Source organism: Coenobita brevimanus, chromosome 43, assembly GCF_032717465.1.
Source record: "Coenobita brevimanus isolate Jiangsu-jjx chromosome 43, ASM3271746v2, whole genome shotgun sequence".
Lineage (NCBI taxonomy): Eukaryota > Metazoa > Arthropoda > Malacostraca > Decapoda > Coenobitidae > Coenobita > Coenobita brevimanus.
In genome coordinates, this window is record NC_136996.1 from 7,425,001 (window position 1) to 7,450,000 (window position 25,000).

Below are 25,000 nucleotides of genomic sequence, written 5' to 3' on the forward strand. Positions count from 1 at the left end.
TAATATGTGTGTGTCATACATTCCTGGAAGTGAATCCGTGCTTTCATTGTTTGTGTGTGTGTGTGTGTGTGTGTGTGTGTGTGAGAGAGAGAGAGAGAGAGAGAGAGAGAGAGAGAGAGAGAGAGAGAGAGAGAGAGAGAGAGAGAGTTTGTATTAATGTCTTGTGTGTGTGTGTGTGTGTGTGTGTGTGACTGGGAGTGTTTATCGTAATATGTGTGTGTCATACATTCCTGGAAGTGAATCCGTGCTTTCATTGTTTGTGTGTGTGTGTGTGTATGTGTGTGTGTGTGTGTGAGAGAGAGAGAGAGAGAGAGAGAGAGAGAGAGAGAGAGAGAGAGAGAGAGAGTTTGTATTAATGTCTTGTGTGTGTGTGTGTAAGAGAGATTGGGGGACTGGAAGTGTTTATCGTAATATGTGTGTGTGCCGTACATTCCAGGAAGTGAATCCGTGCATTCATTGTATGTGTGTGTGTGTGTGTGTGTGTGTGTGTGTGTGAGAGAGAGAGAGAGAGAGAGAGAGAGAGAGAGAGAGAGAGAGAGGACATAGACCTAGAGAGTAGATCCAGTTAGAGTACCACGCAATAAGTCGGAGAAGGGTTAGTGTGATGCGAGATACCTTAGGGCGTAATGTGTGAGGGAAGTGTGTGAGAGGGGCAGGGACAGAGGCGGCCTTGTTCTTGCAGAATACGAGGAGGCGGGCGTAAGATGCTGGGTGAAGGGGAGGAAGAGGCAAGAGCGAGGAGTTGTGGTGGTAAGAGAACTGGTTTCGTGAGTAAGACGAGGGAGTCTGGGGGATGTTGGTGGAGAGGAAGAGATGTGGAGTTGTGGATATGAGGTATGAGATGATGTAGTAGGGAGTGTGGCAACATGATGGTGGTGGAACTAGATATGTGCATTGGTGGAGAAGGGGGATGAAGGACGGTGCAAGAGGTGTGTGACGGAGTGATGGTGGTGGTGGAGAGGCGATGTTGATAGTGATGGGGAAGAGGTGGTGGATAAGAGGAGTGGAAAACGAGGTTAAATAGAGGGAATATGTGGGTGTGGCTGTGGTGGGGGGTAGGAGAAGTTAGCGTGGTGGAGAACATAATGGAATAGAGGATGAGAGAGGGATTGAGGGTGACGGAGCAGAGGAGAGTGTGAAGGAGTGGTGGTGATGGTAAGAAAAACTGAGGGATGGGAAAAAAATAATGGAGTGACATATAAGGGTAGTGGATTGGGATGGATGATAAGGACTGAGTATGGAACTATGAGTAATGCAGTTCGCTTGGGAGGAGGAATGATGATGTGTGAGTAGGAAGTGATGGATTGTGAGTTAGTAAGAGAAAAATCTTGGTTTGATGAGTAACAGAAATGGGTGATAGGGTGGTGAGTAAGGGAAACGAGTAGCAGAGTGAAACGTGAGTGATGGTATGTAAGGGAGTGAGAAAGAGTGATGGTGTGTGAGATGGTGAGTAAGGATAAGAATGATTGAATAAGAGGTGGTGAGAAAGTGATAATGTGTTAGTTGGTATGTAAAGATAGTAGTGTGTCAGGTGTTAGGGATGTGAATGATGGTGTGTGAGGTGGTGAATTAGGGTGGCGGAGTGTGACGTGGTGAGTAAGAGTAAGGGTTTGTGAGGTGCTGAGTAAGAATGATGGTATATGAGGTGGTGAGTCTGTGATAGTGTGTTGGTTGGCATGTAAGCGTAATAGGATTGGTGTTGATAAGAATGAGAGTAAAGGTGTGTGAGAAAGGAAACAAGTAATTTTAATTTTGGCTCATTCATAGATTGGAATATTTTACACACCTCACCTCATTTACAGGGGAGCAGGGCTGTAACAAAATCATTAGGCAGGCAACGAGCACATTATATTTAATTTTCTGATACTAGCTATCACCTCGTCCAGCTGACAAACTTTCTTTTCCCCTAAATGGTAGATTAACTTAAACAAAATGCATGTAAATTTATATGAAGTTAGCACCATAATATAAGAGATAGTGATATTTGTGTGTGGCCCTGAGTGTATTGTCGGTGTGAAGCGGGCGACAGTGTTAGGGTGAATTTTCTGTGTGTGTGTGTGTGTGTGTGTGTGTGTGTGTGTGTGTGTGTGTTTCACGAACTAGTGGTGCTCATGAATGTACGAGACGGGAAATAGATGCATGGGTGTACAAAGTGGGTGCGTGACAGCTGACGTGTGTTGTGTGTCTAAACTTATATAGGTATGTATGTACTGTATGTAACGACAGGCTTACATACACCTGGCGTGGGCGAGAGGCTGTGTTATTCATGATCAGTCCGTGTTTTATGGTTCCTGATACTTCCTGCGCGGGGGAATAGGAATGGAAGGTTTTTAAAGTGTCAGGTGAAAATACATATGTTGATGATGCATTTTTTGTGAATGAGAGAGTCTGTAATATCGAGAGGATTTCAACACGATGGGAAATTTTGAGAAAACGTGAAATCCTATACTACTGTGCCCTTGTAACTGTCCGCTCCCTGGTGGTATTGAAAGGACTGATTGACGATTATGTTATCAGTCCAACCACCGGAGTCACCATCTGAGGAAGCACATTGTCACTGTGAGTGTGCTGAGTGTTTCTGTGATAGGTTGTGCTAAATGTAGGTGTGCCGTGATTGTTTTTTGAATGCCCAGAAATATGTCTAGTGTATCCAGTCTGAATATTATAAACTTGGCAATTATTTGGATGGGGAAACTAGGTGGCATTGTACGTTATCTAATGCCTTCAGTAGGAGGAGATATTTTTTGCTATTTTCTCCCCGCCTCCAAATACTGTAATTTCATTCAGCTTAACATGAGTTAAATATCAGCTTAACGTAAGAGGTTAGATGTTGTTTTTATGAAATATGTCACCGCGATGGATTTCACGTAAGTTAGACACATATTTTTTGGTGACAGCAGGAGTAGTGTAAACAAGCCGTCAGTGTAGCCTAGGAAATCATGGTAATGTATTGCAGTCTTCTAGTTACTGGCCCAGAACGAATAGTTATAACTTGGAGCTAAATGGAGGAAAGAAAGAAGTTTGTCTGGTTGCCGTGAAAATCCAAGGAGAAAGTTGACGCAGTGGAAGACATCTTACAGCATCCCCATTAATTTTTCCAATATCTTCCAATCTTCCTTTACGCCCCGAAATTCGTCTTCACCTTAGGAATCTCAGGTTTCACATCCCCATTATCGCCCAAACTTGTGTGGACGCTTCAAACCAACAAGACCTGGGAGGAAAATAAGAGAGAAATGCAGGGAGGAGCAACATATCAAGTGGAGCGACCGTGCCCCTCGAAATCAACTCTTACGTCGGAGGGGCAGAAGGGATACGTTTGTCTGGAGGTGCGCTAGGTATTTCGTCTCATTTTTTCCCCTCCTTATCATTTACCCTGTTCGCTGGGGAGGAAATTGGCACTCCCTTGCCTGAGTTTGTATCGAGATAATGACGCCTTCGTGATTTACGTCTGCGTTAATGAAGGTTATGTGTTTGTAAGATGGTAGGGAGGAGAGAGAGAGAGAGAGAGAGAGAGAGAGAGACTGTGTGTGTGTGTGTGTGTAACAAAATTAGTTTGCCAACCTGTTTGTTGTTGCGTATGTGAGACTCTCTGTGTTTTAGTGTTCCTACGTGGCTTCAGAAATGCATAGTTCATAGTGTAGTGAAAGATATCGCGTTCGTAAAATTTTATATGGACTATAATGTGTAGTGGATTTCTGATTTTGTACACACCATCACATTTCCGTAGGTCTCCCCATGGCAGGATTTCTGTCTGGAATATGGACCACCTTCTATTATTTGAGTTTTATTTCTTATATCTCTGTGAAGTACTGTATCTCTTATTTACTGTGCACAGCCTTTAATTGCTTCAGCATATGTGCGGTAACATTTAATATGCTTCTCGCTGCTGTTATTCAAGTATCAGGAGACCCTTAGCAGTAAAGAAGTTAATTTTTGTTTTTTTGCATGGCTTTTATGCTACTTCAATAAAGGTTGCTTAGCAGTACGAAAATACAGTGTTAAAGACCTATTGGTACTTAAAGGGTTAAGGTAACGACCCTAAAAGAATTATAGGAAATATTGAAAGGTAGCCTCCCTCCATCTGACACTTGAGTCCATAATACTCAGTCATCTATCCCATCCACATAACTTATCTGTCTCCACTGCATATAAGCCGTCCATCCTACCCATACACAGCCAGTTACATATATACACCTATTCACTCTACTCACAACACACACACACACACACACACACACACACACACACACACACACACACACACACACACACACACACACACACACACACACACACACACACACACACACACACACACACACACACACACACACACACACACACACACACACACACACACACACACACACACACAGTCGACTCAGTGATACCCTTCTAACCATCTTACATACCTAGAAATGTGTGCGCTGCATCACAGTCACCCCCAACCATCCATATTCACAGACACCCAGTGACTCATTCCACACACCTGTCCATCCATTTCACTCCCTTGTAACGATCACCTAATTCCAACCAGCCATCCAACACATTTGTACCATCTACATCCCCTACATTCATCCATCCAATCCACCCACTTGTAACCCATCGTCACCTGCTCCCACCCTTCACCCACTTTCATCCATCATCCATTTCCAGCCGTCCACCTTACTACCCACATCCAACCACCACCAACATCCAAACACTTTTTCCACCACTTTCCATCACAGTTTCCCTACTCTTCCAGCTATCCACAGTCCACATCCTGCCGTTGCACACACACATCTCTATCCATCTCACCCGCACAATCATCCACCCCACCACATAGCCACATCGGTCCATCTCATCTGTACACTGCCATTCATCCCACCAACATTGACCCGTATCCCTCCTTTCAAAGCCTACTATTGAACGGCCATTTGAGCCAGGGATCACAACAACAACAACAACAACAACAACAACATCATCATCAACAGCGACAGTGATAGCGAACACCACCACCAGTATCACCACTAATAACAACAACAACAACAACAACAACACACCTACACATTTACCTTTCAGCTCTCGATCCCATATTGAAACACTGATACCATATTTACTCGACCGTCTATCCCATTATCATCCACCTAGCCATAACAGTCCGACATGCCACCTACGAGTATACTCAAACCTTTCTTCCTTCAGAACTTGAATACTTTTCACACAGTCCATCATTCTCTGTATTACCCGCTCTTCATCTTACTCCATCCGCATCCACCCATCCGTTCATTCTACCAACGTTCATCTTGCGCCATCTGCATCAATCCGTCCAATGAGACATCCCTCCATCCATCTATATATTTTACCATCCATTCATCTGTCAAGTTCACTCTCCACTCAGGCGTCTATCTCACACAGCCATACATTCCATCCAAGTTAACTATCCACTCAGCAATCTGTACTACACAGCCATACATTTCATCCACACAGACAGCCATGTTACACAGTCAGCTATATTTCCTCCACCCCATTATCGCCTACAAATATGACTTTCCATATGTCCACTAATATTATATCTTGCCATCCATTCCACCCCATCTCACATAACTATCCATATCACCCACATATCCACGTCCCTCCCATCGCTGCCTTCAGATTTACCTTCAGCCTTTCATGTTCTTTGACTACCTGCCATTCATCCCACCCATTCTACCCATGACTTTCAGCTATGCATCCTTATATTTCTTGCTACGTACCCAACCCATCTGTCCATTATTTTTTAGCTGTCTACCCTTATATTACCTCTTTCTCTCTTACCCTATCTATCCATGAGATTTTAGCTGGTCTTCCTTTTATTACCTACTCTCCATCCCACCCAGTCTATCCATCTATCCACCTCACGTGGTCATACAGTACACACAAACGCAACCACACATGCCTCTCACACGACTCTACTTGTTCCTCCATAGGTTATTGAGTCACCTTTCAACTTTCCATCCTTCATATTTTTTTCCCTCTTCCAACTCCTGGTGGCCGAGTGAGCTAAGACACCCCAACCGGATTTTGCCCATAAGGGTTTAAATCTGAGGGTGAGTGGGGGTTTATTGTTCACATAAGACCACTCAGGGGAAAGCAACTGCTCTCGACTCCTATAAATATCGCAATTGAACAGCCTGGCCCCGGAATCCTACGCTCTTGATGGGGAATTACATACACAGCCTTCCGTCCCTCTCTTACCAGCCTGTCTTTTCCATTCATGTCCATCAGTCCATCAATCCCACTCTTTATTTCATTCATATCCATTCATCGACGTGCCCTTATCAATATCTTTTATATTATAGCTCTTTGTCATTGCAACTGTCCAATTTATCTTAATTATTCCTGTCACTCACACCCACTCACGCATCTACGTCTTGGCATGTCATATCAGCTACCAGCCGTATCAGTTCTCCATCCTGCCCACACACTTATCTATGTCTCATACACACACAAGCATCGATTTCCTCTCCTTCTTCCCAGTCTGCCTTCTCTCCATCCAACTGTTTATCGCTAGTGTGACCAGCAATCCTTTACGTCCACATCCATTCGTCCGTTCACTACGCTTTTGCATATTCCTCCAACAGGCATTTATTCTGTGCTTCTCTTATGTATCTGTTCCTTGACGTCAAATCCTGTGAGGGACGTTCTCGACAGAAGGAACTTCGAACGTTTCTTCTCCCCGACACACCACTCTCTCTTATATACTCATGCACTTGATCTTCTCGTTCTTGGAGTCCTTCTCCTTTTCCTCCCAATTACCATACTCTCATGCACACTCCATCATCACCCTCACTTTCTCTTCCAGGCACAAAACCACCCATTCCACCCACACAGCAATCCATCCCACCCACACATCCATCCCACCCACCCACTATTCCGCCCATTCAGTAATTCATTTCACTCACACAGCCATCCATCCAGCCAATAAAACCACCCCTTCCAACAACAGAGCCATCCACCCCATCCATACTTACTCATCCCTCTCATTACGTTCTGTCCTGTGACCTTCTAGTTGTCTTCCGTTGTATTACAATCCATTGATTCCCTCCCCCATCCCTCCACACACACACAAAGCCATCCTTGTTTCCCTTGCAGCCGTAATCACACACACACACACACACACACACACACACACACACACACACACACACACACACACACACACACACACACACACACACACACACACACACACACACACACACACACACACACACACACACACACACACACACACACACACACACACACACACACACACACACACACACACACACACACACACACACACACACACACACACACACACACACACACACACACACACACACACACACACACACACACACACACACACACACACACACACACACACACACACACACACACACACACACACAGGTGCTGCGGTGCATTGATTGTCGGCTCTGTCCTACACGCTGTCAGGTCACTCGCCCTTGAATCATTGACTTAATTACCTCAGTGGCGCAACAACAAGGTCATTGGCAGACATCATTGGCTGGGCAGAGGCTTTGAGATACTGTAGAGTCAAATACAAATGCTCATTATCCTCTCCTGCCTCTGTCACCGTTAGTCATAGATGTTTGATTGATTAGCAGTGGAAAAAAGTGCCTGACAACACCCCCATGTGGATGATAATATGCACCTTTGCCTCTAGGTTTCAGTCAAGCGTTTATAAGTCCAGCCATGAGAGAAAGGCACGGGAGACGAACGAATATTTCTATTTGACTGTACACTTGTAAACAATACTCCACTCACCCTCTCCTCCCAGTGCTGGCTGGAGATGGGTTGACGGCAGGGCTACACATCGAAGACCTGCTGTTGGGATGGTAGTTGGAAGTTTTCGCAGTTTGCATTTGGAACAGTTCACTATTTCAATTACTCGTGTCGTCTAGAAAAGCTTTGCACTACCAATAAAATGCCTTTGTTTTGTGTGTAGCCCTGATTTCGATACATTTTCAAGTAAGAACAGGAGCAGAAGATGATAAGAAACTAAGGCTTTACGGTGATAAAAGAAAACGGTGCCTGAAAATGCGAATAGAAAAGCTCACGAGGAAATCAGTTCAGTCAGGTGGCCAGATGACTGATCCTTCCTGTCAGTGGTCCGTCAACACGCCCATCATTCACATCACCATAAAGAGCGAGTCATTTGTCGTACCTATTCTCTCTCTCTCTCTCTCTCTCTCTCTCTCTCTCTAAATAACTATCTCTCTGTCTGTGTCTGTCTATCTATCTGTTTACCTGTCTGTGTCTGAATTTATCATTTTATTTATCAATTGAATATGTTATTTATTTTTATGGGAAAGTGCTGGCAACGTTAGGATCAAATTGTAATGGCATTTTGCAGTTTATTCATGCACACAAATGGAATCCATTTACATAATATAATTGTCCCGATTCATTTATTCTTTCCCTATAGACTGTGACGCTTGTTCAATGATGCAGGTGTTAAAATGTGCAATGTCGATGGTGTCACGGGGCGGGGAGGGAGAAAAATAAACAAACAGAAGGGTACACCATTGAGACTTTTTTTTTTTTATTGTATTTCAGACAGGTGCCTGATGATGTAATGAGAATAATAGTGATAATGATAATGATGATGATAATGGCGATTATTATAATGATGATCACTAATAAAAAATCATCCATACTCCATCATTCGTCACCCATCATTATTATCATTCAGTCACTTGTTTGCATTCATAGGTAGGGTCAGTAGGGTGCAGGAAACAAGAAAGAAAAATAAATGTCTGAGACCCAGTCAATTCTTGCGCAATAAAATGGGCCACATACTCATTCACTCCCCATTCAAGGCCCCGAAGTCCTAACTCTACCTCACAGGCACATCTTTCCACACACATGCACTTCATATCACCTATCAGCCAGTCATTTCGTGGACTGTGAAGTTATAAAGAGGGTGGCAAACTTTTTTAATGCATCCCATGCCAAATTCATCCAACTGGCTCGATCCTCTATCAATTTCCAAGCGTCATCAGCCTCAGTGTCTCTCCTCACAAACTCGTTTACCATTTACGTCCACATTCTTGGCCTACCACGTCTCGTCCCGCCTTCAACTGACTCTTATATATGCTATTCACTACCCTGTTTATATCTGCTCTCTAAGTATGACCACACAGCCTAAGCACGCTTTCTTCAGCTCTATTGCCTACATACTTCTTTGCTTCACATCTTTCACGAATCACGTTATTTCTTACCATATCCACTCTCCACACTCCATGTACATTTCTCAGATACACCATCCCCACGTCGCTAATTCTTGACTTCGTTTCATGGTACACCAAGTCTCACACTCATTTGTTAATGCGGGTTCTAATATTCATTCATGTAATCCTCTTGACACTTCCATACTCAGGTGTCTGTTTCGTACCAAGACCTCCATAGCACCAGCCACTTTCCTTCCCTGTGTCACCCTACTTTCACTTCCTTTTCACATTTACCCTCCCCCCCCACACTTTTTTTCCTACCATTGCATAAGGGTACTGAAACTCCCTGAAAAATTCTAGTCTCTCACAGTTCACCACCGCATCACATCAGGAGTCACTCTCTCTCTCAGCATTCATCGCTTTGCACATTTCTGCATTTACTTTCAAAGCACGACGTTCATAGGGATGAACGAAATTCTGTACCAGTTTGCAGAGCTCTTGTTCACTATTAGCAACCAGTACAGCATCATCATCATACATCAGAACTGAGATGCTCCACCCTTTTTTATTCCTTACCTTTTTCATTTCCCTCTCCATGTTTAGAGTTTTTGCCTCACTCATAAGCCAATCCTTATATAAAGGATCTCTTGGGATTGTTATTAAACATATATGGCACATTGAACGGGGAAAAAATTGATATGAGGCTTATAAACTATGCAGAGTATTTTTCTGAACTTAAATTCCTTTATTTTGATACCATGTACTGTACATTGAAGTTGTGTGGTTAGTTACTGAGAAGTATAAATATCACAAACAATACATAATTCCAGTTATCCCAACACACGTTCTTGCTTGATTCGCCCATATTGTTATTGTCTATAAATTTGTGTTCAGTCAAAAAATGACTTTATATATTATCGGATGATCCTTTAAAGATATATATTCGAATGAAATCATTTAAGAAATTCAAATTAATGAAGACATATTATTTCTTCAAAAAAGACAAAATACCAATTAGCATAGTTGGATATTTTTGACAGCTAAGTTGAGCCATTACTTCGAAAGTTTGAACGATTCGCCAATTCATTGGATGTCCTATTGGTTATTCTTGTAGGTCCATACTTTCGTCAGTTCAGAGGTTGCCTCGTGTCTCTTTCATTCCAGTGAATTTCTGTTTCTGTTAAGTTTTTTATTTCTGTATTTTATTTATTCAATTTGTGTTGATATAAAGAGCAAATAACATAACAGAAAATAGTATATAACAATACAAAAAGAATTGTTCTTTATCAGAATGAAGTAAAATTATTGTTTACCTATTATATCACATGACGTGCTTTCCATTTGATTCTTATTCTCTCTAAACGCTTACTGTATATTGATTTTACAATAGATTTTTTGAACCTGGGGAGATAAGTATAGCCATCATTAACCCTTCACTACTAGAGGGCTGTCTTAAGTTGAAAAATATCTGGTGATAAAAGTAAACCATGGAAATACGCCATTGGACTGAAGGGGTTAAGGAACAGGTGTTAAAAAGCTTGCTAAACTCTTGAAAATATGGGTCTAAGGCTTGTGCTTTTTATACTTCTGGTTCTAGGTTATAATCTGTCTTATTTTATGATGGAAATATAGGTGATGATGATGATAATAGCAGTAATAATGATAAAATAATAATAATAATAATAATAATAATAAAGTAATAAAATGAAAATTATAATGATAATAATAATACAACTAATTATGCATGAAGAGAATAATATGCAAATGGCTGTGAGCGGATATTCAGTCCACATGATTGTTGTAATTGCTGTTTGGTGCTGCCTAATAATGGTGACCAAAAAAAAGTGAGGGGGGGAGGCGGAGTTCTCTCTCTCTCTCTCTCAGTTCCATTTAAAAACGAGGAGCACTTACAACGTACAACATACCCCAAGCAACCATCTGGTCAAGGTACTTAGTATTTGACTTTGTCCTGTGACCTTCTCCTTCGACCTTTCTGTGACACAGACCTTTGACTTACTGTTCTCAAAATCGAATCTTTCTACACCTATTTTAACCTGAACCCTTCCACGAAAGTTAGTTGACATCATTTTAAAACTGTTTTTCATGGCATGTGACCGTGGTCTGTGACCTAGTGTCTACTCTTCCACTTAATTTGTTGAAATTCATTGAGAACTTTTGGAGATGTTTTGCGGGATACATGGGATCCGGATTCGGATTCGGATCCGCCCCCAAATTTAATCAATTCTTTCTTGGCCCATTGGCCACCCTTACAAAAAATTTCATTGAAATTCATTGAGAACTTTTGGAGATATCGTGTGGACAAATAAACATATAGATGAAACTCCCATAGGCAGAGCGCTTGCTGGATGGATTGGATTGGAATTTGGAATCATTTGAAACAATTTCACTTCAGCAACACAGATTTTTTTTTTTTTTGTGGGGGGGGGTGAAAAAAAATGGACGTTTCTTAGTGCGATGTTTTTCCATTCCTGTGCTTAGTTTTCACCGGCGTGTAGGCAGTCATCTGGTGAAATTTTTCGCGCTTCATTGCCAGGTGCACCAGACGTTTCTCTTGATCTTTTAAAGAAAAAAACAGTCGATTTTCGAAATGTGAAAATAATGGTGCCTGGGCTGGCCACTGGGTCCTGGCGATTTCCGGACCCTCGGCCATTGAAGGGTTTTAATCTCCCACCCAGCCCAGGGCCTTTGACCGATATCAATGAAAAACAATAGGTTTCCAGGGTTTTTGGATATCTATCTCCTGATTTTTTTTTCCGGAACGATTGGCGCAAAATTGCGACCTGTAGAGAGCAGACAAACAAACAGACAGACATACGGAACGGACCAACATGCTTGTCGAATCTTTTGATTCCGGCAAGCAACAAACATAGGTGAATACATAACCTCCTCCAGCCTCGTTGGTGGAGTTTACTATATTTAGTTCATTTTCTTAGGTCTGCGTTTTACCTGGCCCTATGCCTTTAACCTTTGGCCTGTTATTTTAAGAAACATTAGGTTTTCTCATTGGGTGACGTACAGCCCTTCCATCAAGTTTAGTTAAAATTGAATGAAAACTTAATTTTGTTTCCACAGCAACCCACACAGCAGTACAGACACACACGCCGATCAAAACATAGCACCCCACTCTCGTTTCGCGAGAGCAGGTGTAATTTAAGCCTTTACATTTACATTTTTCTCATTCTCATTAAATGAAGGAAGAAAAGGTCTAATTTCTATTTGTATTGACTTCTTCAGCTACCATTTAATACAGGTCCCAACACTAAGTGAAAGGACACTGTAGAAAGCCAAACAGGAATGAATATATATGTGATAAATATAACATGACTAACGTAGGGTGAAAAAAATAACTGCTGATTGCAGTAGTCCTATAGGATTGATAGAGGTTTATTTTTGTATGACCACAGAAGACCAAGCAGGAATGAGTAAATATGGTAAGTCATCTAAAGTGATATAAAAGGTAAAACGACAGTTTTTGGTACAGTAGAGCAATGATAACAAAGACAAACAGGACATAGAGATGGGAAAGTGGTAATGAATAACGTAGTAAGAGAGTGGTAATTAGTAAAGAAATCGAGAATGGTGGTGTGTTTTTTAATAATCTAGAATCAAAATTATTACTCTGAACGGTGAATCATCAAGACTCTATTATTTACCGTTCAGAGTTTGATGAAAACATAGTAGTGTACCATCCATTTTCTTTTGTTTTCTGTTTACTAATACTGGCTTTCCATTTTCTTTGTCAGTATGACAGCGAAATTGGGAAACTACACGACTTGGAGTCGAAGGCGGGGCAGGCGCACTACTGGAAGATGGAGTGTGAGAACCTCAAACGAAGGTCAGTTATTAACGTTTTCTCAAATGTGTCTGTATTCATTCCTGCTGCCTGTAAGCAATTTACTTTAGCTTAAGAAAGACCTCTAGTGTTGGAGGCGTCAGAAACAATGTGCCTTGGCCTGTTCACATTGAAACGTCCTTCCTGTGACAAGCATAACAAGACAGTCCTCAAGCCTATATCAGTTGTAAGTTACTTTGTGTGTGTGTGTGTGTGTGTGTGTGTGTGTGTGTGTGTGAACTCCTCCTAGGCTATTTGATGGGTATGAATGATACTTCCCATGTGAGTTCGTCTGGTTACTGGGAATGTCTTCCACTATATACAATTTACCAAGCACAATTTTTAGGGGGTCCGCTCTCCTCACCAAATTAAAATTATGTTCCCAGCAGTGAAAGTTGCGCAAATGTTCGGTTCTTAGGCCAGTTGTAGGGAGAAGATGTTGCAATGACCTAGTGCTCCATCGTTTTTTAAGAGACCTTAAAGTTAATACAATCGTCTGTATGTACCATAAAGAAGTGAATAAATACGTCACTGCTTTGAAGAGGTTTAAAGTGTGACGCAGGGTAAAAAGTGTGGTGTGTGTTGTGTGAGAGGGACCTGCAGCACGATTGACCTGTTGCCTCAATCCCATACCAGCGTCACTTGCTTCAGAATATGATGCTCTCCTTTTCACCCGTATTTTTCCCCCTCGATTTTTTACGTTTCAGCCTCATATATTCTGCCCTGACCTTGTATGGTTGTGGATAGTAGTCTCTCTCTCTCTCTCTCTCTCTCTCTCTCTCTCTCTCTCTCTCTCTCTCTCTCTCTCTCTCTCTGTCTGTCACACACACACACACACACACACACACACACACACACACACACACACACACACACACACACACTCGTAGCCAGTCTCATTCTCCATCCACTGTAACTTTCTTCTCTATATTCACCCATTTAGTACGATACTGTCATATTTGGTTCATTTTCCCGTTTCCGAACGATATCAGTAATCTTATGAAAGGCCTCACGCACTGATGAACAGGATAGAATATGTCTGTTTCCTATGCTGACAGACTTGTTTAGTGTTTTATTCTTGCTGTTGAGACGTTTTCATTCAGCCTAGGACAGACATCTCATTTAGGTGTAATTCCCAGCTCTCTGATGGGATGGATGGTAATGTGTGGGTGAGTGGAATGGACAGTAGTGTGGATGGAATGGATGGATTTGTGGGTGGGTGGGATAGACTGTTGTGCCGGTGAGTGGGATGGATGGCTGTTTGGGAGGAAAGGATGGTTTTATGGGCTGAATGGGTGGACGGATGGATGAATCAATGAATGCTTGTGAACGAGAGATGAATGGATGTATGGATGTGTAGATAGATGAATGGAAATAAGAAAATGAAATAACGTATTGTAAATTCACCGGAACAATAATAATCCTGCTTTTTCACATTCGAATAATTTACAACACTTTCATGTCCTGCTTTAATGCCTGAGGACGACTGAAAATACATAAATCGGTGATGTGGAAAATGTACGAAGCCTGTTGCTCTGTTTTCATGGTGTTCCTTTGATATATGCTTGAGGTTAAAAGTGTAAATCCTGACTCGCCAACATTTCACAGGCAAATGTCATTGTGTCGGAATCTTTGTTTTAAGTTTGTCAGACCGAGGACCCGACTTTCATGCTATTCTTGCCACCTCCAGACAATTTTATTGAACTCAAAGGACATCCCTGGTAGTGAAGGGATTAATGAATGCTTTATCTTACCTTTCCAGTTCGAGAAGTCTCGCCATAACTCAATAAAATCGTCTGCACATAGCAAAGATATAAAAACTACGTCGTCGTACGGAAGGGGTTAAGGATATATATATATATATATATATATATATATACATATATATAATTTATATACTTGCGTATGGGAAGTACTTGTAGACGATAGCTTTACCTGCATTGCAAGACTGTGTCAATGAGAACAACAGGATCTAATAATGATTAACAAGAAAAAAAGTCGAACACAATCTTCATTGCACTCATACGAATCATTCTGCATCACCCATTTTAATAGGGTATATTCCCATGGCCCTTTATACACTGCCTGTCACATGTCTACCAATTTTTTTGTCCCTCGTGTCTATCTGTTTAGCTCCCTGACATTATTATTCATAGACGATATAGTGAAATAACATCACTGCACTCAGACTCCAACAACTCCCATTTTCAAAGAGTATAATATCCTCCTGCAGCCCCACCAACCATCAGATATCCAGTCTATCACACCCTCTTCTTTGCTTACAAAGGCCATTTCTTTACCACCTCCCCTCTTTCACGGTTACATCGCTCGACGCATGTCACTCAAATAACCTACGCACTTACTGTGTCTGTGGATCAGTGGCTTACATTTTTTTTTTATAATCCTGGCACATGTTCATAATAGAATTTATTTCTTCGCACACCTTTCCCTAACTTAATGGTCTGCTCATAAACAATATAAACCTATTACTGCAAATGGCTTCTAGAATGTTTGATACCAGTACGTGTTTATGCATCGACTGGAAGACTTAGGAAAAAAAAAATGTTATCAGCCAAATGTGTGACTACCCAGAAAGCCTGTGTTTTAGAACAATGAAAGTCGATTGCTCTTGTGGTCTCAAGAACCGAAATTAACTCAGTGGAGAGAGAGAGAGAGAGAGAGAGAGAGAGAGAGAGCATCGTGTATTTATATAATTCAAGTACAGTATATCAAGAGCACTGAAAGAGAGTATACCTCCGACAAGGCAACACATTTCCAGTTAGGCTTTGACCTTTGAACACTTTTTTTTTTTTTTTTTTTTTTTTTACTGAAATTTGGTCACATTTCACTACGTCCCCAATCATTATTCCAAACAAGGTGCGGTACCGTAATAAAAATACACGTAATATAGCTAACAGACAGAAAGACAAGCTGGTTGGTGACGATGGCCAGCTCTGAGTGGACTAAGCTTTGTCAGCGACCGGAAATAAGTTTCGACACTAAAAGTTATTTCTATATGGAGGTATTTCAGTGCAACATACCACCTAAGAATTATGGTCGTGGCTTAAGGATCTTCTGAGCCATAGCATTTGGCGCAAGCAAGGTCGTAATTTTAGTGCTTTTCATATTTTCTCCACTTGATGACCTTTGACCCCTGACCTGGAGGATATAGGTCATGCATGTAGAAGCATGCAAAGTTTCATTCGATTCCATCCTCCCATTGTGGAGCTAGGGAACTTGAAATTCACGGAATAGCCCACCAGAGGTACAACTTTTAGGTGGCGCTGCCAGTTACTGGAAGTAAGTTTTGATACTGTCATTTTTGTATGGAGGTACTCCAGTGCAACATTCCACCCAAGAATCATGGTCCTGGCTTAATAATCTTTGGAGCCTTAGCATTTCGCGCGAATACAGTTGTGATTTTAGCAGTTTTCACCGTTTTTGCATTTGATGACCATTGACCCCTGACCTGGACAATGTATCACATAGATGTACATAGAAAGTTGTAGTACTAGTCAATGTCTATAGGCATGCAAACTTTCATTCAGTTCCATCGAGCCGCTGGGGAACTAGGAGACATTTTTGAAAACCAGTATTGATTGCTAGGGGCGCTGAAGCCAATCATCACATGGTTGCCACTCGAAAAATAGGGGAGAGAGGGGGAAACATGGATGGCAGACTTCCGATTGGGAATGACCTTAAGATGTCGCCTAAAGAAGTCAGAGCTTTTTGCGGCCATTAGTAAAGCTTCTACAGCTCAAAATGTGAAAAGTACGAAAAAAGCGAGTTTTCGGCCGTTGCTAGGTAACGAGTAGTTGCCAGGGAACCAAAACCTTGCAGACACAACTAGGTCATAGGTCATTGTATCCAAGTTTGGTCGGAATCGAATACTGAAGGGTAGAAGTGCCTGCCACAAATAAACAAGAAAAAAAAGAAAAGAAAACGCGACTAACAATAAGGGTGGCATGGATCTGGCCAGACAGCTAAGCCAAGAAGCCTCCCTGGTGAAGATATTGAGTGCTACAAGCACAAACAGACTTACTGATTGGTGTTTCAAATTCATCATTTTATTTTAGTTTCACTTAACAGAATATGAACTCTTTCGGTAAACTAGTATGAAGCGTTATTTCTTTTGTATATTTTGATATTAAGCGAAGCATACTTTTTGATGGATAGCATTTGTTTGCATTAAATGAAATTCCAGGTAATAATCATAGAGAGTCATCGGTGCATTACTGAGTATTTAAATTGAATAACAAATATCTTCAGTTGGTGAGTTCTTGTGCCTGCATTTAAGAACATCGAATATTATGTTGATTTATATGTGTTAGAATATTTCTTTTTGAATGTACTGATTATAAATTCATAATAGATTTCTTCCTCGACCGCATGTCGTATGTCATGCCAAGAAACATTCGTAAGTGTGAGAGGGTGTAGAGATTGTGGCGAGGAAAGCAAAAGGTAGAATGGATTGGAAACTTCTTGGACAGGGGGACAGGATCAGGCAAGTATGAGAATTAGTGTTGTAGGATTAGTGGGTTGCGTACTGGAAAGGTTTACGGTACATCAAAATTACCTCCGAGGATAAACATGTCCGAGTGGTTAAAGAAATCGGTATGAGGGAAAAAGAAACGGGTGGGATGAGATGGAATTGTGGTGGGGAGGGGCTGGAGTGGGACAGTGAGAGTATACTGTACACTGTGAAAATGGGAGATGTAGGTATAGTTTGAAAGCCGTGACGATATACTTCACAATTTATCTCCAACAACAAGAACCACAAAAAAATGGACTGGCGTTGCTCTCTGTTACTTGGAGTCGTTGAGATGTAGGTAAAAGTACAAAACCCTTCTTACCAGCTTACTGAAAATCCCATTCATTTGGCACTGTACACAAGACTCGAGCTATAGTGCATTGCGTACAGCTCTTGGACTTAGGGGAATATCGAGCCAGTTTTCCTTATTGATTTATTTCTCAGTGCGGCACGTTAAGGACCTGTGTCAGTACCAGATAGGCGCAAATAATGTGCAAAATACTGTCAAGGTGAACTAGGCAAAGCATATCTGTAAGGAGAAGGGGTAAGAGAGCCTCACAAGCTCACGACTTTACGTCCCTTGATCACACATCCCAAACAGGTGAGGCATGTTGCTCTGTGGTGCACCTGGGCAGTCATATGCCAAATGGAGTCGTGGGTCATTGTTATTGCTCACCCTTGACTTCTTCCCCTCGCTGAATGGAGTTGCAGCCAAGGTTCCACATCGAACAAATTATGCTGTTGGCAATTCGAAGCTTTTCTAGACTGCACGAGTATCAGTGTCATCGTGAACTGTTCCTCTTGCAGATCTGCCACCTTAATCCCTTGAATCCGAGATTCGTTCTTTTGGGTTACTCTTGCTGCTACCTGACGATTTTTTTCAACTTACGGGAGTTCTGTTGTATAGAATTTGTTTATTAAAGATACACATAGCCCTTCCACGACTTTAAGCTTATCCAAGTTAAGTGAAAGAGAATGTAAAGGAATGAAATGGAGAAGACATCCCTTGGCTCAGTGAGTTAGTACTGAACAGCAGGTCTTCAAACTGTGCGAAACTCTGGCATGACTTCCCTTCCCTTGAGCCAGGAGTAGGATTTTAGGATAAGCAGAAACTATCACTCACGAATGGACCCCGACAAGGATCCACTTGTGTAGGTGTGAGTACGGTAGGTTAGTTATCGGTTCGCTGCTTTCAGTTGTTCGCGTAAGTTGATTCTCTTATCGGAAAGCCATCCACGTCGCAAAGGAATAGCCTTCTGTACTTGACGAGGGCCATATCGAATTGCCCGTTTGCAAGAGGAAACGACTTTAATTAAAGATCAACTCCACCTGTACTTACGTTTACTGAACGAATTTGGCTAACGCCTTCACTACTATGTCTTCTTTATTTTATACCTTGTTGTCATTAAATGACACATATGCTGTACTTAAGTATATGAAACATTCCACAGTGACAAAAAGAAAAAAAATAGACACCATCGTATTGAAGAGGTTAACAGAGGTGAGTACTGGCTGGTCAACAGAATGAATGCTTAGGGGGGAAGAAAAAATAACCGCTTGAATATTACGACGTTATTCCAGCATTTTCCGTGACGTCTCCAAACAGCTTTATTACCTGGGAATGGCCCTGTAACACTGAAGGGGTTAATGAATAAAGTAATGACGTCCTTGCACTGAAGCGTTTATGTGCAAGGGAAGAGAAAGTCACGGCTTGGCAGGCCTGTGTTCCAAGTTTACAAGCAGTGTTGATGCAGAGTGTACGCCTTTGATGTAACTGACACAAGTTATCACATAAAAACTCAGCTGGTGGGGTGTAGGGGAAAAAATAATAATAAAAAAAAAAATCAGGGTAAGTAGAGTCCTGTGGCGGATGTGAAGGTTTTAAAGAGGATAACATAATGAAACTAGAATGGCACTAAGTAGAGCGCATACCTCCGCCAAGGCCCAACATGCAGTACCTTTTAATTCAGTCAAGTCTAATCCAATATCAAATTCCTGGATCCGCACCTTTATCTGGATCCGCACCAAAATTTAATGGAGTCTATTCTGGGCCAAGGCCCATTCTTCTACCAAGTTTCGTGGTAATCCGTACAGTAGCTTTTGTGTAATCTTGCTCATAAACCAACCAACAAACAAACGGACAGGGGTGAAAACCTCCTTGGCGGAGGTAATGGCGGAGGTAATGAAATGTGAACACTTGAAACACTAACCACCTGACAACTTCTCACCCAACCAAACTACAGGAAAAAAACCATGACTCTCTATCCTACCCCACAGCCAGAAGTACCCCCACCCCGCCCCACCCCACCACCGGAAACATCCCCACCCCACGTCACCCCACCCCACCACCGGAAACATCCCCACCCCACGTCACACCACCCCACCCCATTCCACTTCACTGCACCTCACTGTCTGAAACATCCTCGTCCCACTCCACCTCACCACACCCCACCACATGAAGCACACCCACCCACCCTCCCCACATCATCCCACCCCACCACACCTTCAGAAGCTCTCCCAGTCCCCTATCCCACCTCACTCCATAGCCTGAAACTCCCCTCCTCCCTCCTACTCCTCCCCGCTCCCCTTCCCCCACCCTCTCCACCTCCCTCTTACCCTCTCCCTCCTTCCTCCTTTATCGTATTGTCTTGAAACTACGAAATAAATCATATTTCAAGCTAATTCTCCTTTGTCCATCTTTCCTTGAAACCGTCTCACTCTTCCTTCCTTGTACAAAAAGTCTTTAAAGCACACCTACCAAGCTGTGTGTGTGTGTGACACACACACACACACACACACACACACACACACACACACACACACACACACACACACACACACACACACACACACACACACACACACACCACCCGACATCCCATGGGAGACAGACATAATTTGCAACTCCTCAGCAAGCCAGTGAATTCCAGGCGGGTGGTTTTGTTCCCCGCGGCGCCTCGACCCCTCAGCTTTAAGGGGGCGCGGATATTCACCAAACCTAGTGAAGTAGCAGCGACATTTTAACAACCTGAGGCATGTTTTTAATCTTTTGATTTATTTTTTATCCTTCCAGACGATTTTACTTAGCTGTGAGCGATTCTGTCCTTCGTCTATTTACAGTGGGTGATTTTTTTTTAACATAGTAAAGATAAGACTTCAGGGGTAAGGCCTTATTAATCCATGCAGTATAAGTCTACTATGCAAAGTTGTACGGAAATTATTTGGACGTAGCAAGAATTGTATTGATATTAGTATAATAATAATAATAATAATAATAATAATAATAATACACTGCTTCATCAACCTGTCATCTTTACCGGGGGAGCGGATAGTCACAAAACACAAATAAGTATCAGACAAATATTTAACAACTCCATTCATGAGATAGTGTATTATTCTTATGTTATTATTTTCAGATGATTTTTTCACCTTTGGATGATTTTATGTAGTTGTTAAGAGATGATTTTAATGTAATTTGGACGATTTTATTCAGCCTTGGAGGATTTGGGGAAATTCTGAGACATTTTTCGAACTAGGGGGATTAGATAGGGTCTTTATTAGCCCGTGCCGTATTAACTGTAGTTATTTTTCTTAAATTTTATCAATTTATTTGGGGGTAGGAAGAATAAAAGGGAACAAGAAGAAGAAGAAGAAGAAGTAGTGGTAGTAGTAGTAGTAGGGGGAGGAGGAGGAGGAGAAGGAGGAGGAGGAGGAGGAGGAGGAGGAAGCGAAGAAGGAGAAAGAAAGAAACGAAAAGAGAAAGAAGAGGAAGAAGAAAAAAACGAAAAGAAAATGAAAAGCAAGAAGGAGAAGAAGAGTGAAACGAAAAGAAGAAGAAGTAGAAGTAGAAGACGGAGAAACGTAATCGACCCGTCAGCTTTAAGAAGACCCAGATATTCACCAAACCCAGTGACGCGGCAGAGAAATGTTCATCACTTCCCTCAGATGACGCGTTTTTCGTTCATAAATGCCTTCCCACCCTCAGATTATTTTATGGCGTTCTCGGCGATTTTATTCACCGCTGGACGATTTTATTCATAGTTAGAGACCTTCTGAGCTACAGTGGTTACATATAGCCTTCATTAACCCTTACAGTATGGTAGTTCTTTCCTAGACAGTACAGCATAAACTTAAAACAAGGAACACTTAGAAAATGCAGCACCCGCACCCTGCGACTAACATAATGACAGAGCATTTGACTTTGCCTTGTGAATTTGACCTTCGACCGATTGTTTTTAAAATCAAGTTACTTCATCCTTGCCTGACTCCTAACTTTTCCACCAAGTTTTATTAAGATCAGATCGAAACTGCTTGAATTGACCATACACTGAAACATCGATTTTTTACCATTCCCTGCGATCTTAACCTTTGACAAATTGGTCTCAAAATCCAGTGCTTTTATCCTTATAATGAAGCCTTGCGCAAAGTTTGGTAAAAAATGGATACCGGTAAAGACTATTCAATCTTACTTTGCCATGGGACCTTGTCTTTTGACCAGTTGTTCTAAGAAGAAAAAATCACTTGTGTGATCCACATCCCTTCCATCAAGTTTCATTCAGCTGAGGTCAAAATTATTTTAGTTATATTGTTCATACACAGACACAAACGTCGAACTTCGACATTGGCCTGTGAACCTGACCTTTGAATGACAGTCCTCAAAACTGAACTCTTTCTTTCTTATCTCACTCTCATCCCATCCCTTAATTTGTTTTACTGTAAAGTGAATAAAAAAAAAAAAAGCTAACCTAGCCCTGTGACACTGACCTTTGATGTCTTGTCCTCAGAAACAATGGGTCAGCCCCTTGGTTGACTGTTCAGCTCATTGGTTGACCGTCCAATCCTTCACCAAATTTGGTTAAAAACAGATAAAAACTGTGTGAGTTATTTTGTTCACAGTCAGAGAGAACAATGAACACACATCAAGGAAAATATCACCCGCTCTTGCTTCGCGAGCATAGCCTCACCTATGGCATCACCTTTAAGGGGGCGCAGTTATTCAGAAAACCCAGCGAAGTAGCGGCCATATTTTAACTACTACATTCAGATGACGCAGTTTTCGTTTTATTCTTGATAGTTTCGGATGATTTCACTCAGCTTCGGACGGTTTTTTTTCTTGCTGACTGTAGACGATTGTATTTAGCTTAGGAGAAACCACTAGTACATGCGGGGTTAGAGACAACTTTCATTGTCCCTTTACTACAAGAGCACTTTCCCCTACAACATAAAGGTGTCCAAGGGTTGAAGGAAGAAGGAGCTTAAAATGTGCGCCATTGACCCCTCGGCTTTAAGGGGGAGAGCATATTGAGAAAACGCAGAGGCAGCACAGAAATTTTAACCACTTCATTAAGATTACTTGTGTGTGTGTGTGTGTGTGTGTGTGTGTGTGTGTGTGTGTGTGTGTGTGTGTGTGTGTGTGTGTGTGTGTGTGTGTGTGCGTGCTTATTCATGCTACCTTCAGACGATTTTATTAAGCGAATGAGAGACGTTTTGAACCTAATGGGTAAGAGGCAGCCTTCGTTTACGCCTTTATTACTGGATGATTTGCCTTAGTACAATCATTAATGGATTGCACGAATCTCGAGAGAGAGAGAGAGAGAGAGAGAGAGAGAGAGAGAGAGAGAGAGAGAGAGAACATTTTGACAGCGAGAAATTCTCTTGAAGTCCCTGATGTATTCCTAAATAATTTCCTAAGTATGCCAAGAGCAGAGAGGAGGCTACTAGAAATAGTTTTTGCGGCCATTGACGCTTAAGGTTTATCTAAGCATATAAAAATCTAATGTCAGCCTGAATTCAGTTCCCGAACCTACCAATTGCAGCAAAAAGATTAAAAGGGATGCGGATATTAAGAGGACGCAGTGATGTACGAGTAGCGACCTGCACTTCTCTGGAGAAACTGTAACTACTTGAATCCGGATGAAGTCCTTTTTTTGGTTTATTCTTGTAGATATAAGATGAATGGTTTACTGATGGGATTATCTAACACCTCTAGTTGGAAAAGTCTACCCTAAGCTGAATGCAAAAATTGGAGATAGCAGGAATGAAAGAAGGCCACCGTGCCCAGTGGGTTAAAGCATCATTATATTCGTGGCTGGTGGTTTGGTACGGCACATCGGTTGTCTGTTTGCTCAAGGAAGCTGCAGTTGCCGCCGTCTCTAGAGTGAATGATGCAGAGGCACGGCTCTGGCTTTATGGAACTACTGTCATTTTAACTTCACCTGACGGAACTGGGCCAATCCCACAACTACACTACGGTCTTAGATGCTTGAAATTCGATGGTCCCTAGGTTCTGGTAGAAATGAGTTTCCTTGGTTACGAAGGTTGATTTGATACCTGACGAAACTGGGTTACTATATTATATCAATCCATCCACCATCCGGCCCTTTTCTACCTCATCAGTAGCGTAGGAACCCGAGGCTAGACTACTCAGTCTCTACATTTAAGGCAAGGGTGATCAAACTCACACGCCCCTGGGCGACATTATGTGAACAGTAACTCTAACTAGGCTAAAGCCACTTGGAGCGCCTCAACCCAGTAAACCACGAGTCGTCATTTGCTTATATGGGTACTACCTCTTGTAGTAAATGGCTTCCTAATTTGCAGGAAATCATTTGGTTTGACCCTCAGTTTAGACACCCGAAGGCAACACAGTTGTATATCGAGTGAGTGAACCGCTGTTGAAGTTTTAAATTTAATCTCTGGTTGCATGAAATTCGATGAGCCTTAGTAATGAAGTAGCAGTAATTTTCCTTGATGATTAGTCAATTTGACCCTCCAGTCTGACTACCCATGGCCAACAACTGAGCTGAAAGTAGGAATTTTAGTTACATTAAAATAAACTTGTTGTAGTTCTTGGTCCTGTAACAGTTAAGCTGGGACTATTGAAGGTTTGAACAAGGTCTCATTGTCTGACGATAACTTTGGAAGCATGTGATAACGATAAAACACATCTGACCTTTGTCGTTGCCGACTGCACCCGACTTGACTCTGTAATGTGGGGTGCAGACTGATTACATCTGTTACAAGTATGGAATAAATGCCCATCAGATTGCCTTTGCAAACTTAGTTTTAACAATGGCCACCAGAACCGTCACCCAGCTCCCTGTCTACCTTTCGATAGAAAGATGCTTGGCTACAGGAGAATAGCAACTTCAACGTGCAGTTCATCGAGTTAACGTTCAGGTAAGCCTGGGGCCACAAAAGCAGACACAATTATGGTGCCAAAACCCTTACTCCGTACCTATACTGGAAAGAAGAAATCTCTGTCAGAATATGGCGAGAAAAAGAATGCTGATTACAGAGAGAATAAGTCTGCTTTGCTGATAATAGAGCCAGGAATCCTGGGGTTTGCATAATGTGTCAATGATTGTGTGGTCCATTTCACTGGGCTTCTTTCTGATTTTCGCACTTGCGCAT

The 25,000-nt window shown here is 41.9% G+C and overlaps 1 protein-coding gene across 3 annotated transcripts in view; it reads left to right on the top strand.

Annotated features, from left to right (window-relative positions):
• Positions 1-25,000, top strand: part of LOC145397813 (uncharacterized) — an 856,770-nt gene that overhangs the window by 344,894 nt on the left and 486,876 nt on the right. For all 3 annotated transcript variants that reach the window (XM_080270837.1, XM_080270836.1, XM_080270838.1), the window contains exon 4: positions 12,968-13,059. In XM_080270837.1, the coding sequence (XP_080126963.1) occupies positions 12,968-13,059 (92 nt within the window). The remainder of the gene's footprint in view (positions 1-12,967; positions 13,060-25,000) is intronic.